The sequence below is a fragment of the Heterodontus francisci genome, chromosome 23, assembly GCF_036365525.1.
Source record: "Heterodontus francisci isolate sHetFra1 chromosome 23, sHetFra1.hap1, whole genome shotgun sequence".
NCBI lineage: Eukaryota > Metazoa > Chordata > Chondrichthyes > Heterodontiformes > Heterodontidae > Heterodontus > Heterodontus francisci.
The window spans coordinates 24,275,464-24,290,809 of NC_090393.1; the positions used below are offsets into that span (position 1 = coordinate 24,275,464).

At 43.3% G+C, this 15,346-nt stretch overlaps 1 protein-coding gene across 4 annotated transcripts in view; it reads left to right on the forward strand.

The window, feature by feature from the left end:
* The window catches only part of mn1b (meningioma 1b), a 141,980-nt gene that overhangs the window by 15,149 nt on the left and 111,485 nt on the right, over positions 1–15,346 (forward strand). The window contains exons 2-3 of one of the 4 annotated variants that reach the window (XR_010977253.1): positions 7,156–7,320; positions 11,384–11,467. The exons of 2 other annotated variants lie outside the window; for them this stretch is intronic. Coding sequence is in view for 1 of the 2 variants with exons in the window: in XM_068054873.1 (XP_067910974.1) it covers positions 11,384–11,565 (182 nt within the window). In the remaining variant the exon portion in view is untranslated. Of the gene's footprint in view, positions 1–7,155; positions 7,321–11,383; positions 12,454–15,346 lie in introns of those variants that run through there. One more of the 4 variants, XM_068054873.1, reaches the window with a different exon arrangement.

Consider the following 15,346-nt stretch of genomic DNA (forward strand, 5'->3'; position numbering starts at 1 on the left):
CTGCCAACTCGATGAAACTCTGAATATGATACATTGGATAACGATGTATGTACACAACAGTGTGCCTGTCCATCTGCCTGTGCCTATTGTTCTGTGTATGTCTTGCTAAATCCGTCTGTCTGTGTTTTTTAAAATCTATTTCTATCTGTTTTCACCTTATACATCTATTTTCACCTCCGTGTTTGTGTTTGTCTATCTATTTGTGTCCTTCTGTTTTTATTGTATCAATCTGTCTTCATTTGTCTTTCGGCATTTGTCTTTTTGGGTCTGTCTGCATCTGCGTCCATCTGTGTTTGTGACTGTCTCTGTCTGTCTATTTGGGCCCGTCTGTCTTTGTTCATCTGTCCATCTTTCTTTGTTCATCTGTTTATGCTCATCTCTCAGTGTCCATCATCTTGGCCTGTATATATGTGTCCATTTGTCTATGATCGACTACCTGTATCTAACTGCCTGTATCTGTCTGTCTATTTATGTCAATCTATGTACCTGTCTATCTTTGTTCATCTAACTGTGTCTGTTTATTTATGTCCATTTATCCATGTCCATCTATCTGTGTCGATATATATGTCCGTCTTTGTTTACCTATTTGTATCTGTCTCTCTCTCTCTATCTCTCTGTATCTGTCTAACTGTGTCTGTCTGTCTTTGTTTGCCTATCTGTATCTGTCTCTCTGTCTAGCCTGGCTTTTCCAATTGGTGTTATCTTAATGTTGGTGTTAACCTTTTTAAAATCTACATCTCTGCTTGTATGTTTGATTATTTATGTCTGTTGGTGCTCTGGCATATTTTATTTGACAGGCTGGTGGATGGAATAATTTTTTTAAAGTTTGCATTCATTAGAGCTGTTTGGTGTGTCCATCAGTTGTGTGTTGTGTGCCCCATCTGATATACGGCAACTGGTGTAAAATGCTTTGTGAGTTGCTGTGCTCCTATCAAGCATGTTCCTGGAATCATCTTCATTCCATCACTTTCCTACTGCCATGTGGGAAGGTTTACGTTTTTTTACTGATTCCAGACAAGGCTCATGGCGGCACAGTCTGACGGTGACGTCTTTAAGGTGTTTCCAAATGTAACATCTCATAAAGCTTTGGCTGCCTCAGTAAAAGAATTAAAAAGTTTCCTTATCTGTGGCAGGGATTAATATGTGACTTGTCGAAAAAAAATATTAAAGAAATAACTTCTTAGCAAGCAGCACTTGTCATATATTCTGCTTTGCTACTTTGACAGCAAATGTGTGGGAAGAAGGTGTGAATTTCACTTGTTTCCTCCCCCACCCTCCATCCATCTCCTGAAGGTATTGATTATAGGCTAATTGTCTGTGAGGACCATCCCAATCCAGTCATCACCAAATTTCCACACAGAAATATTTTCCAGAGGAAGCCTTGGGAAGTGACTAGGAATAGGAACCCCGGGGCCAATGGGAACATTTGTAGTGCTCCCATTTCTCACCTGGCTGGGATCATCGAACTCTGTGCAAAGCAGGGAGTATCTGGGGCTATATGGTCAACACCACACTCGGTGTTTGCATTACAATGCAACAATCAGGATACCATTTACCTGCCTCCCTCTCCACTCTCTTTCATACTGTGTTTTTCCTGGCAGAATGTGTGCCCTAGAGCTTGATAAGTGCTGGAACCTTGTACAAGAATCACTTCAGTTTTCAGTAAGGTCCCTGTTGCACTCCCATTAGCATGCTCCTAACCTGCAGGGAACAAGCCTACAAGCCATTGGATATCCCCTCTCACCTGCTGGCAGCCAAAGTGGCAGTGGAAACTCAGAAATGCGTTTCGAACTCAGAGAATCTCTTCCGTTGATAGTTCTGACTATGAGTAAGGATCATTGACTATTTAAAACTACCAATCTGGGGCGCCCAGCACTGATTCCAAATTCGGGTGGTTTTGGCAGGGGGGCGTGGTGTTGGTTGGGGAGGGTAACATGTGACCTAGTCCCAGGCCTTCATTGAGTTGGGAGGAATTCATGAAACTACTCTGACAATTTTCAAATAAGAGGGTAAAGAGAAAGCTCAGTACACAGCCTAGGTGCCTGACATCAGGGGTGTACAACTGTAAACTAACCTAGAACTGCAGTGCTTAGCACCGCAGCCTCACAGCTCCAGTGACCCGGGTTCAGTTCTGGGTACTGCCTGTGCGGAGTTTGCAAGTTCTCCCTGTGACCGCGTGGGCTTTCGCCGGGTGCTCCAGTTTCCTCCCACAGCCAAAGACTTGCAGGTTGATAGGTAAATTGGCCATTATAAATTGCTCCTAGTGTAGGTAGGTGGTAGGAGAAAGGTGGGGAATATGGGGTTAATGTAGGATTAGTATAAATGGGTGGTTGTTGGTTGGCACAGACTCGGTGGGCCGAAGGACCTGTTTCAGTGCTGTATCTCTAAATAAATAAAAACCAATCCTGCAGATCTCAAAGTGGGGTGCAAGGTTTTGGAGTGGGGTTATCAACCCTCCAGGAGTGTCCTGCGGTCTCCAGGAATTCAAGATTAATGGGCACAGCTGTGAGCCACCCAGGAGAAAAATCATAGGGGATTTAAAACAAATTGTGTCTTTTCATTTTCTTTGAATACTGTTGTTTAATAGTTATAAAAATGTTGGAATGGGGGAAGAAAGGCTGTTTGTCTAGGGCAGGAGGATTGGAGGCATGAGGTCATGTGAGGAAACCTCCAGGTATGCCTCCAGCCAGAATTGGCAACGCAATATTGGAATGGGCATTGGGAGTCAAATAATAATTTTAAAATGATGCTGACGAGGAAGTAAACAAAGCCTATTGAGCTGTGCGATGATTATAAACTTAAAGAACTTGAAAATGCACAGAGTAGCAAAGATCCTGTCTTTGTTGGGAGCATTTTGTGTTGATTGCATTTGTACAGAGCTAGAAATGACTGCTGTAGTCTCTTAAACAGCTAAATTCCATCAGGCAAGTTGGTGGTTTGAGCTATTGTGTGATTTGCAGGGGGGAAAGAAAGGACTTTCTTCCCCTCTTCCCACCACGATTGACCCTGGGTTGTATCTTCTCATTCAGCCTCAGCTTGCTGAGATGGGAAAGGAAGGTTAAGGAGGGCAGGGCCTCTTTCAGAAGCAGCCGAGTAGAAAGACCAGTTTCTGTAGGCTGTTGGTATCCAATCAGCTCAGAATATGCAGCTGGAACAACCAGTTTATTTGTTAAAGAGAGAAAAAAAATCTCAAGCCACATAAAACGAAAGGCCCAATTCTTGACTCTTTGATTGTTTAAGTACATGGTGTATTTCCATTTTGTTGCTATTCAACGCAATAGCTTGGAAAGTGATTGGATTGCACATATTCTGAGAGGGGCAAAGAGAGACAGACAGATCAGGATCTCATGCTTGGCTAACCATCGAGAGCGGTCGTCTTCATATAGGGCTCATGCTGTGTTTGGTGGATGGAACTCGGGCAGTCGTGCAGCAGTTGCTCGCAGTTTGTCAGCACGCTCCAGTAGGTGAAAGGGACAAGCCCGGCGGCCACGGCAGATATTCAAACTCTGTCCTGTCACTTAAATTCTCCCAGTTGTGCTTAACTACAGTGTACATCTGCTTCTCAGGAGTGACCCTCGGCAGATTGCAATTTCAAATAACTTTCCAGCACTGAAGGAAAAAAAACAACAAAAAAGCCCTCACACACAATATCACACAGTAAAACAAGCCATGTTTCCCTGAAGTAAAGCCATTACAGAAGGTTTCTGTTGGAAGGGTTCCTGGTTGTGTTTTAAATCCTTGGAGTTTGGTGCTTTTTTTAAAGTCCTTATGATACTGTATGAAAGCAGTCAAGGCGTGTTTTAAAATGAGAGGTAAATGCATCTTTGTTTTTTAGATAAAAGATGAAAAGTGTGAGGTATTGAGTTTAGATACAGTCCTGGAGGCTGGCCAACAAAGGGACCAAATCTTACATGCTCAATTTCACCGATTGTAGCTACCTGATAAGTGAAGATTTTAATGAAACGAATTGAAATATAAAATTGATGTATTGTGGTTCTGCTCTTGCTCAATTTAATTATTTTTATGTAGGGCGGGGATGGGAATTAGATTTCACACTTGACTGTTTTTGCAGCACAGAAATATGTGCACCCAGCATTTAAAAGGCCCATTTATTTTTCTTCTTTGTTATATGTGACTCCCCCTCCCCCTTACATTCCCCAGTTTGGTGAAGGGAAACCGGAATACTTTTGCAATTTGACCTCAATTTTTTTGTGTGAAGATTATCTTTCCCAGTTTGATTTCTCTGTGTGCTAGCCACACATCCCCTCCCCCAACTCCACCACCTATCCACCCCACAAGAGGTACTAACTCTCCCTGTAATGGGGTTCCACAGGCATTAGCTGCCCTCCATTACTTCAACCAATCTTGGGTGAGGCCTAGACAACAACAACTTGCATTTTTATAGCACTTTAACGCAGTAAAATGTCTGAAGATGCTTCACAGGGCAATTATCCTCCAAAATTTGACACTGAGCCGCATGAGGAGATACTAGGACAGATGACCAATAGCTTGGTTAATGAGGTCAGTTAAAGGAGGAAAGAGAAGTAGAGAGGTGGAAAGGTTTAGGGAGGGAATTCCAGAGCTTAGCGTCTAGGTAGGTAAGGGTACGGCCTCCAATGGTGGAGTGATTAAAATCAGGAATGCACAAGAAGCCAGAATTGCAGGCGTGCAGAGATCCTAGAGGGTTGTAGGGCTGGAGAAGGTTACAGAGATAGGGAAGGGAGAGGCTATGGAGGGATTTGAAAACAAGGTGGAGAATTTTAACATTTTAGAGACAGTCAGTGCCAGCAGGGTATTCAGTTGTGGACTGAGGATCAGCCACTAGAGAGCTGCCTGGTTTGGAATTTTCTGTGCACTATGTTGTTTGAAAACACTTCCATAGTTGCTGGTATTTCAGACTTTTGCTCAAAAGTGCCCTGGTGAATCAACTTTTAAGATCCTAGTCCTCGCTTTCCAATTCCTTCATGATATCACTCCACCCTACCTGAGTGATCTTCTCCAGCCAGATATCCCAGCACCTGCTCTCTGCTCTGACATCGCTTTACTCTTTGTTTCACATTTCCTTCTTGCAGCACAGGTTGGTGCTTGTTCAGAAATTTCCTTCCTCACCAGTGGAATATTTTCAGTTTTTTAAAAATAAATTCCATATCTTAATTTGCATTAGAATAAAACTAACTCCTTGAAAAATATCACACATTGTATGATTCCTACTTTACGCAAAAGTGGCAACAGTGTGGCTCTTCTGGGCTTTTGTCTCTTCCCCCAAATTGGGGCGTTTCCTGCCTTTGCAAAAATTTCACATGAAAAAAATATTTTGACTCGGTTATTGGATCTGGTCTGCGTACACTATGATGGTTACATGATGGTATTGCAATGGATATGCATGTGCAGTACAATTTATGTGCCCACATAGCCATGTGTAGGCATGTACAGTATGATCTGTAAATGTGCACAGTGCATTGTCTGCACGTGGAGGGCAATCCATGCCCTTGCACAGCCTTGTGTGTGAGTGTATACAGAATAATCAAATAAGATGGTTGTGGTGTGCGGAAGTTAAGGTTCAAGTAAACGCGACCAAGCAGCAGTTGGTAGTTTTACATCATTTTAAGAACAGTTTTAAATTGCTCTTGTGTGTCAGTTTCTCAGGAGTGCCACAGTGTTATTGATGGGGAGTCCGTGTTTAATGCCACTAATGCTGTCATGTTTTATGGTTGTATTTTCCTGTCTAGTTGTTCAGCACGTCTGCTGGTGTCCTTATAGTTGCATTGCAGATTTCTTGCTGCAGAATCTGAGTAAAGATGCTGCTTCTTATTCCCAGCTAATTATTTTCCAATCACAAATGTTGATAGGTGAAGAGAAAGGTTTCTGTGTGTGTGGAGTGTGAAGGCACTAGGGCTGAGGGTACTCAGATGAGGGTTCCAGATTGAGAGTACTAGAGGTGAGGGTACTAGGGGTAAGGGTATTCAGGGTGAGGGTAGCAGGGGTGAGGGTACTTGGGGTAAGGGTATTCAAGGTGAGGATAGCAGGGGTGAGGGTACTTGGGGTAAGGGTATTCAGGATGAGGATAGCAGGGGTGAGGGTACTAGTGTTAAGGATATTTGGGGTGAGGGTAGCAGGGGTGAGGGTACTAGTGTTAAGGATATTTGGGGTGAGGGTAGCAGGGGTGAGGGTACTAGGGGTAAGGGTATTCAGGATGAGGGTAGCAGGGGTGAGGGTACTAGTGTTAAGGGTATTTGGGGTGAGGGTACTAGGGGTAAGGGTATTCAGGATGAGGGTAGCAGGGGTGAGGGTACTAGTGTTAAGGGTATTTGGGATTAGGGTACTAGGGGTAAGGGTATTCAGGATTAAGGTAGCAGGGGTGAGGGTACATTTCCTGGAGTGATGGAAACATGGGCCCTAGTTTGGCTGTTTTGTGGGATTTGGAAGTGAGGGGTAGAGGAGGAAGAGGAAAGAAAATTTAAGGTTGAGGTCGAATTGTGTTGCTTATACACAACCCCTGGAAGACCTTAACTGCTGGTTGAACAATAGATAATGAAAGGTGGAGTGATGATTTAATCGGTGTCCTCTAGACATGATATATTTCTAGGTTCAATCCTTGGCCTGTGTGGAGTTAGTTAGAATCATAGAATGGTTGTAGCACAGAAGGTCATTCAGCCTGTCAAGTCTGTGCTGGTGAGATAATCTCACCTGGCAAGTTGAGGTGCTACAACTCGCCCCAGAACGCTGGGCTCGGGTCGATGTCAACAAATAATCCAATTGCTATTCAGTGACCGTCCTCTGGAAAGTGCATGTGTGTGGATGTTGGGTGAGGTTCAGAGCAGAATTGGCTATGGTGCCTCCCGGCAGTGAATAGCTTGCTGACAGTCACTGTCTGGGGCCACACATAATGAATGGCTACTTGGGTGAGGTTCTACATGGTGGCTGATGTCCGTGGGACTTCATTTCAGGAAGATTCGGCAACTTCGGGAGATGAAGGGAGGAAATGGGTGCGAGAGACTTGATACATTCATGTTGTAGCTGCTAAAGGCTGTGGTGGCTCACGATTTTATCGCAGGTGGTCTTGTAATGGAATGCGCTGCTTTTTTTGGAGGGATGGGGAGAATGGAAGAGTATAGCTCTGATGATACGTCTGACTGCCCTCTTTATTTTTTTTAGATGCCGTTCTCCACGAGGACAGCTGACACAATGTTGCGATAAAGCAAACGTGTTACTTGTAGTCTGTAGCTGGGCAGTTGGCGTGCGCATGGGCTGAAAAAAAACGTAAAGCTGTTCGAGGTGTTCAGCGTGACATCGGCGCGCGAGCGCGCGAAAAAAAGCACGGTGCGTATTTCTAACCAGGATGTATTGTGCTGATATCAGTAGAGCTGAATGTTGAGTAGTCATTTAATTGTGCAGCAGATGACCTAAAGGTTGAGGTTGATCTAGCAATTGAACCATACAGTGGAACGCAGAGATACATGCACTTTGTTGGAACAGCCACCATTTGGGGTAAACAGGACCCTGTTTTCCCAGTCTTCATAAACTTTTACATTAAGCTACAATAATGTATTATATTCTAGGGCAGGGGGATGGATAACCTCCTGTCAGTGGTCACAATCCTGATCTACGTCTTGCTCAGGACCCACTTTCAAGTATGCTCCAAATACTTCACAATGGTATGATAGCATATGGGTATTAGTCGGTCATTCTCTCATGCGATCTCAGTCATGGCACTGGAGACAATTGGTAAGTGGAGGCCAGGTACTCCCTCCCAATCCCCTAGCTCCCCCCAAGATATCCCCCACACCGATACCTCTATAGTTCCAGTTTAAAAGATCCTTTCACTTATGTATGGAAGCTGGGATGAGCCTTCCTCCTAGTAACATTCACTTACTTTGTTTTTCCGGAGAGCAAGAATGAGGAATAGCACCAAAACCCAGTTTGCAATTGGGTAGGTTGTGAGTGGAAGCCCAAAGGCCCTGGAGGAGAAAGCCAGCCGAGGGCTGTCGATGCAGGTAGGGTTGCCAACTCTGATTCTAGGAGGTTTCATGACATGACCTCTTCCTCCAACAATCCTGACCCCATGCTCCCACCATTGGTTACCCGACATGTCCATTCATGCAGTGCATCGCTTTCTGACACCAATTGGAAAGCAAACAGACTTTGTTACCTGACTGGATGATTCTTGTCTATCAGTCAAACAGCCTTTTCTCCTGTCTCTGGTGTTTTTCATGCCCCTATAATCTTTGTTCTGGTTTGCTCATGGGAGATTAATCTTGAATTCCTGGAGATTCCAGAACAATCCAAGACTATTAGCAACCTACATAATGGGACAATGGCTTGCATATAGTTTTCATGCCATATTAGTCGTCCCACTATCCTAATGTTTGCTGTGGTGTACTGTATGTTGTTATTTTGATACGTTTCTACATTTACTGAATCCGAAAGTATGCTGTCTTGCAAAAGTAGAAATTTTAAAAGAAGATTTCCATCATTAATGTACTTCATAGGGGTGATCCTGCAACCCTATACTCACAGGGAGCGTGGGGTCAGTGATAGAGCTACAACATTGCAACTCTGATTCAGCAAGCCACACTCCTCCTGAGTGCAACTTGATGTTTGTTGCTGGGATTGCAGAATCATTCTTTGCATATTCACTAGATTGGTCCCTGGGATGAGGGGATTGTCCTATGATGAGAGACTAAGTACATTGGGCCTGTATTCTCTGGAGTTTAGAAGAATGAGAGGTGATCTCATTGAAACATATAAGATTCTAAAGGGGCTGGATAGGATAGAACACTGAGAGATTATTTCCGCTGGTCGGTTAATCTAAAACACGGGGGCACAGTCTCATGATAAGGGGCCGATCATTTAAGATTGAGATGAGGAGAAATATTTCACTCAAAGGGTTGTGAATCTTTGGAATTCTCAACCCCAGAGGGTTGTGGATGCTCCATCATTGAATACATTTAAGGCTGGGATAGACAGATTTTTGGTCTCTCAGGGAATCAAGGGATATGGTGAATGGGTGAAAAAGTGGAGTTGAATCCTAAGATCAACCATGATTGTATTGAATGGCGGAGCAGGCTTGATGGGCCATATGGTTTACTCCTACTCCTATTTTTTGTGTTCTTGTGTATATTTCCCTTCAGAGTTACAGGTACTTTCGTGTAACGGACACCCTTGCAGTCCCAAGATGTTCTGACACTTGAGTTTCTGCTTTGGTGAAACTATCAGGCTCAGAAATAAATGGGAGATGTGAACTCCGTTTCTCAGTCACTGATCACTATTCCTGTTACTACACACCTTCTCAAGTTCATGGGTACGAGCTATTAGGAGAGTAGCTGGATCTGAGCTGAGTCCTGTCATAGTCTGTGTAACTCATAATCTCACAAATGGTTTATGGCGCTAAATATAAAGCCTTCTTGTTTTGTACCTCCTGGATCCCAATTTGTTGGACAGGTTGACATCTTTTGAAAGATATTAACTGTGAAATACCTCTTTCCATCTGATGCTGGGGGTAGGGAAGAGGATTATATTTGATAGAAGAATTGCATTTTTCTGGTTGTTTCAAAATGATGCAAAGATGAATGATGTGGTTGATTTAAAGGAGGTGGTATCTCTTTTTTTCTGGCCTTAAGTACACTAGAGGATAATTCTTGTTGGTTTTGCATTTCCAGTCAAAAACATTGACGGGGCTCTTTGTAAAATTGGGCTTGTCTCACAATGAGTAATGCTAGTGGTCCTAAATAAAGAAGGTGATGAGCCTTATTGTTTCACCTGGAGGACTGCACCTTACTTTATTCCAAATAAGCACTGACCAGTGCTGGGTATCTTCCACAGGCAATGGTAGGTGTGGGCTACTTAGCTCAAGTGCCATTTTTCATTGTGTGAGCACAGTGTGTGTCGATATTGCACCACGAGGCGTCACAACTAAACCCAATCCTGCCATTGGCTGACATGCACATGTGATCAGGAATGGGAACTCTGGCAGATTTTTACCCTCCTTAACTCAGGGGTGCGTAAATTAGCTGCAGAACCTCCATTGCTGCAGCAACTGCTATTCACTGGCACAGCAGAGAACAGGGATCAATGTTCTGCACCCTTTGCACGTGGAATTGCCTGATAATTGAACTGAGTGGAATCCATTCTCTGTAACCATGTGTTCACAAGAAGAATAATAGATTAAAATTCTAAAGCAAAAAAAAATCAAATAATCTGCAGGGTGTGACATGTTATAGATACTAGATGATACAACAATGACTCTCCACCCCAAGAGAGGACAGAATCAGAATTTTGTGACTGGTTGATATGCTTGCCATGTCTTTAGGGTCAAGCTCAGTGTACTTCACTGAAGTGGAGACATCGGAGGTGAAATTCATTTTGGGCAGTAGCGAATTGACAGCTTCATCTTTTCTAAGACAATCGGATGGAATGTAAACCGGGCTGCCAATTTGCTATCGCCCATTCCGCGTTACCGCCCAAAAGGCATTTCACCTCCATGGTATTTTTTCTGAGTGTTGAGTGATTGTACTGTATGATATGAAACGGACACTGGAGCAAAAAAAAATTGCACTTGCCTTGTTCAGGAGGCAAGACCATGCGGCTTTAAGAGAGCAAATCCTTTGATGTCATCGCGAAGCGTTTTGGCCAAAATGAATTATTTTTTAAAGAAAAGATCTCTTGCTGCTTTTTCCTTCATGTCAGGATGATTTACCTCATGTGAAGGAAAGCAACAAATGTTAATATCTGACATTTTTGCTGAAGAGAATTCCAAAATATTCCCTTGCCCCATATGTGCTGTGAGTGACACCCCTCCCCAAGGGGGAATTCTGCAAAATCTAAGGGTTCCAGAGTTACAAAAGGAATGGACCCAATTGGGGAGAGATGGGAATACTGTTCTTGTGAAAACCATCTTTAGGGTGACAACAGAATGATTGACGATCCACTTTATGTGAAAATGTTACAAATTCAGTGTTGGAAGAGACAATTTAAGTCTCATCATAGAAAGACATTAAAGGGAACTGTTTCAAACTTAGTTCAATCTGATTTGCTTGGTCACCAATGGATATAATTGATGGGTCATTCACTTAAAGTAAATACATTTTCCCATTTAAATTATTCACAACTATAATTTTCCAGCCTGTAATTTCTTGGTTGGAGGATAGTTATTGCATTGATGATCTCACATTCTGCTGTTCAACTTCTGACATCCTCGAGCAGAGCAGTTCCCTCGAAAGGTTGTCCACCACAAAGTATACAGATGAGTATTTACAGGGCTGCTGTTGGATTGATGATTTGCTTTAGCTCAAAGAGAAAAATCAGATTGTTTTTGAAAAAAAGAAAGCGAAATGATCCTTAATCTAGAAAACTAAAACTTATTCTGTTTATTAACCCTTTCCAGCCCACGAGTTTTCCCAGAACAAGGCTTCATCAGTCCAGACTGGCAGCCATTTGCAGTGCCTATCAGTTCACTGCACAGACGACCTTACTGACTCTAAAGGCCGGAGCCCCATGCAAACTTGGAGATCTTTGCATTCGGACATCTCTAATCGATTTGGAACATTCGTGGCTGCTTTGACCTGAACAGAGATGAATTTTCTTTTGATTTCTTTTTTTTGTTTTACTCCTCTTGTCTGCTGCAGTGCGACAGACAGACAGAGAACATCAAAACAAGTAAAAGTTATAGTCACGAAAGCATCTGGGCCCCCCTGCTGGCACTTTGCCTCAGTACCTGCGACGCTGGCTGGTGGCCTGGAAAGGGTTAATTCCAAGCCCGTGCCTCCCTGGCTTTTGCCGCAGTGGCTTGCCCTATACCAGGCCTGTTGGATTGCTCAATAAAGCTGCAGAGACCAATCCTAAACTGAGCTGAACAGACTGTTTGTTATTGGAATTGTACAATGCTCTCCTCTCTGGATTCCTTGCACTTATACCTGATTCCTCCCCCAGGCCTCCCATGCTCCCCAGGCACCGGCTTCCCAGGCAACAACCCCGCAGTTAAAAGCAAGGCATTGTTGGCAATATTTTTTTCAAACCTGTTCACCAGGAATCCAAAGTTTGTTCTATGTAAACCTCAATCAACACTGGCTTGAGCTGGGTTGTCACCTCGACCAAAATCAGGCGGGGAGCAGGAGAGGAGCAGGTTAAGGGGTGGGATTTTGGCTTGAGTTTGGACGTTTTTCTTTGCTGATGTGATAATTTGTTGATAACCTCAGTTACTAATGGCTCCACGTCAAAAGACACAGAAGTAAACATGGGTGAATGGAAACTCAAGGGTTCTGATGTCCGATTCACATTTAGAAATTTCTGGACGAAGAAAAATGGACAGGTGGTAGCCCTTGGCTTGAATCAATCTATTCCACCAAGTTATATACAACTATAGTGGTCCTGGATCAACCAGAGCTCCTTATGTTTGAATTTCTGCATAAAAAATGTATTAAAAAAAACACACAAAACGTCACTTGTTTCCCATAACCTATGAATCGCTGTGTTGTTTTTAAAAGTACGTTTCTTTCACTTGGAAAATGTTAAAAATGCCTTTGTTGAGGCAGAAAGGCATGCAGCGCCTGTGATGAGAACATCAAAACAAAGTTTACAAGGTACAGCAAGAATGAAAAATAAGGGTGATATTTTCCTCAAAGTGGCTTCACTTGTCCCTGATCTGTGCAATATCATTTGCACCTAACACCATCTCCCACAACTCCCACCGAGGTACCGTCACATCATATTAAGGGATGGGGCAAAGGTGAGTGGATGGAGTTACATCACAGATCAGCCATGATCTGATTGAATGACGGAACAGGCTCGTGGGGTTCGTTCCTATGTTCTTATTACATATAAAGAGTTGGAAGAACATCAAAAGCAATTGCAGTATTGGGAGTAGGGTAGGGACAATAACCCATGCCAAAAATAAAATGTGGGAACGCATCCCTCTTATCCATCCCTTCAGCTATTGCCTCTCCACACTCCTTTACATGTTCTCAAATTAGCGAGTGATCTTTTTTTCCTGTATGGGTCCCATCCCCAGCTTTGATTTTTCACTGACCTCAGTGGGCTGCATGCATGAATGGATAAACCCCAGCTACACCTTGCTATGGCTATGTCTAGGCACTTTCTCTGTGCCCAGCAATCTATCATTTAAAAAACTAAATCCTGGCTGGGTAGTCCTGAGGACAGCAGCACGGGATAGTGCTCGTTGTTGCCCAAACCCTCTCCCAAGTGTTGTGCAATTGAAAATAACGGAAAAAAACAAAATGGGGAAGCCAAGATTCAGAAAGACTCATGGGGTGTTCACTGAAAGGGAGATGGGCAATATCTTTCCCTGTTTCAGTCTTTCACACGTCCGTGAGAGTGACGCAAATATGCACAAGTCCAATTGACATGATGTAACACCACTGCAATAATGGGCTTGATGCTATAATCTGCCAATTGTGCGTGTGGTCGTGTACTCAGGATTTAGTGTGCTCCCCCCACCCTGTTTGCATGGGGTCGTGAGTTGGGTGCAAGCCTGAGATGTTTCAGAGTTTATGGGAACTAAGATTTTTTTGAAGCTCACATTTAAGGTGTGAAGCCAGGGCTTGATTCTGTTCACAGTTTGTCCGCTCAAGTTGATGCATCACTCTGAGGGGAACTAACCATGGCTGAGTACTGCCTGGAGTTCAGCCCTTGTGTGTCAATTGTAATCTTCCAGTGTAATTCTGTCTACAGTCAGTCAGACAATAGTTCATTTTCAGGCAAAAACAGGAGCAAGGAATCCACAAGGTGGATTGTCTGAGTGTGCTGAAAATATGATGGGAACTGACTCAATGGGTAAATGCTCCACCTTGTGTCAAGTCCCATTTCTCACATATCCTGAATTAGCTGAGCTTAGCTAGGGGCAGTAGTGGGGATGCTAAATGGGCCTCAGTGGCCTTGGAGGTGAGAGTAGGGAAAATCAACCAGAGTTCCTGCTCCTGATTCCATGCTGGAATACGAGTGCGCGTGTGCATATATATGTATATGCGTCTGCAATCATTGGATGAGGACAAGATCAAACTTGGCTGTGATATTCTCCTTTATGATTTGCTGACATGCACGGGTGAGGTGCATGTATGAGAAATGACCACTGAAACAAAGGTGCTGGAGGGTAGTTAGATGGAATGGAGAAAACTGGAAAAAGACCCAGCCATCCGACCCTCATAGCACACTTCAAGTGTCACACGTGTAACTGAAAATGCTTTTCACAGTGGAGGCATGGCATGGGGTGGCAGGGTACGGGAACCTGACTCCGGTAAGACATTCTCCCATTTGTGGACTGTTAACATTATGTTCTGCATTATATTCTACCCATTCCCAGGGTTATGGGCCAGCAGTCCTCTCCATCACCACACTGTTCTCGGTGCAGTGAACCCTTCTGGTCCAAACTGAGGGGGAAAAACAACAGCTTCTGCTTTTATCTGTTGGACAAGTTGGGAGTTGCACAGTGGGCTATTTCTCCTATCTGCCACCGCTAAACCCACTCTGTATCACTCCACAAAAAAGAGGTGCTAAACTGGTTGAAGAGTGAGTTTCGTGGTTTCCCCATTTAGACCTGCATCTGTTAGCCCCATCAGAAGTTGTACCATTAATGATTGTTGATCAACAGAAAGTTTTAGAAAGATAGTTTGATCTTTTGGAACCCCTGAACACATTAATTAATTGATGGCTGGTTCACATGGACTGAACAATATGAATGACACAATGGGATTCCATAAAAACGACTTCTGGTGCTCAGATTACGTAACCCACTTAGATTTCAGTGGTTAAGTTGTTCAATTTCTGGTAGTTTTCTCCCCCCCCCCGATTTTCCAGCTTATCTCTAGTTTTGAATTTTTAAGTTTATAATTTCCATTCCTACTCCAACACTTTAAATTGTAGAATTCAAGTTCATTCCTTGACACCTCCGATAACAATATTGCTGTCTTTGAAAGTTATAGCAAACTGGGATGGGTAGGGGGAAGGGGTTAGGTGGGAAGAAGGCAATAAATCAATTAAACTTTTTCAAATATAAAGACTAAAAATCCCAAACCAACAGTTGCCTTTATTTCCATCTTCTATTTTGAAATGGGTGAAGCCACTCAGACTTAAACCTATTCTTTTCTGAATTATTTTCTACAATTGGTTTTAAATGAGTGAATTTATCATTGCTGAAACATTGAACAGACTAAATGTTCCCAAGGGCCGTTTAGAGATGGTGTTTATTTTGAACGCCAAGAAGCACAGTTCTGGCTTTACACAATGTTTTGTTCGGACTGTTCTCAGGAATATCCTATGATTCTCAAACCTGTTTTGAAGCATTTTGCAGTGAGCCTTTATACTGGGCGTGACTTTTACACCAAGATACTTCACC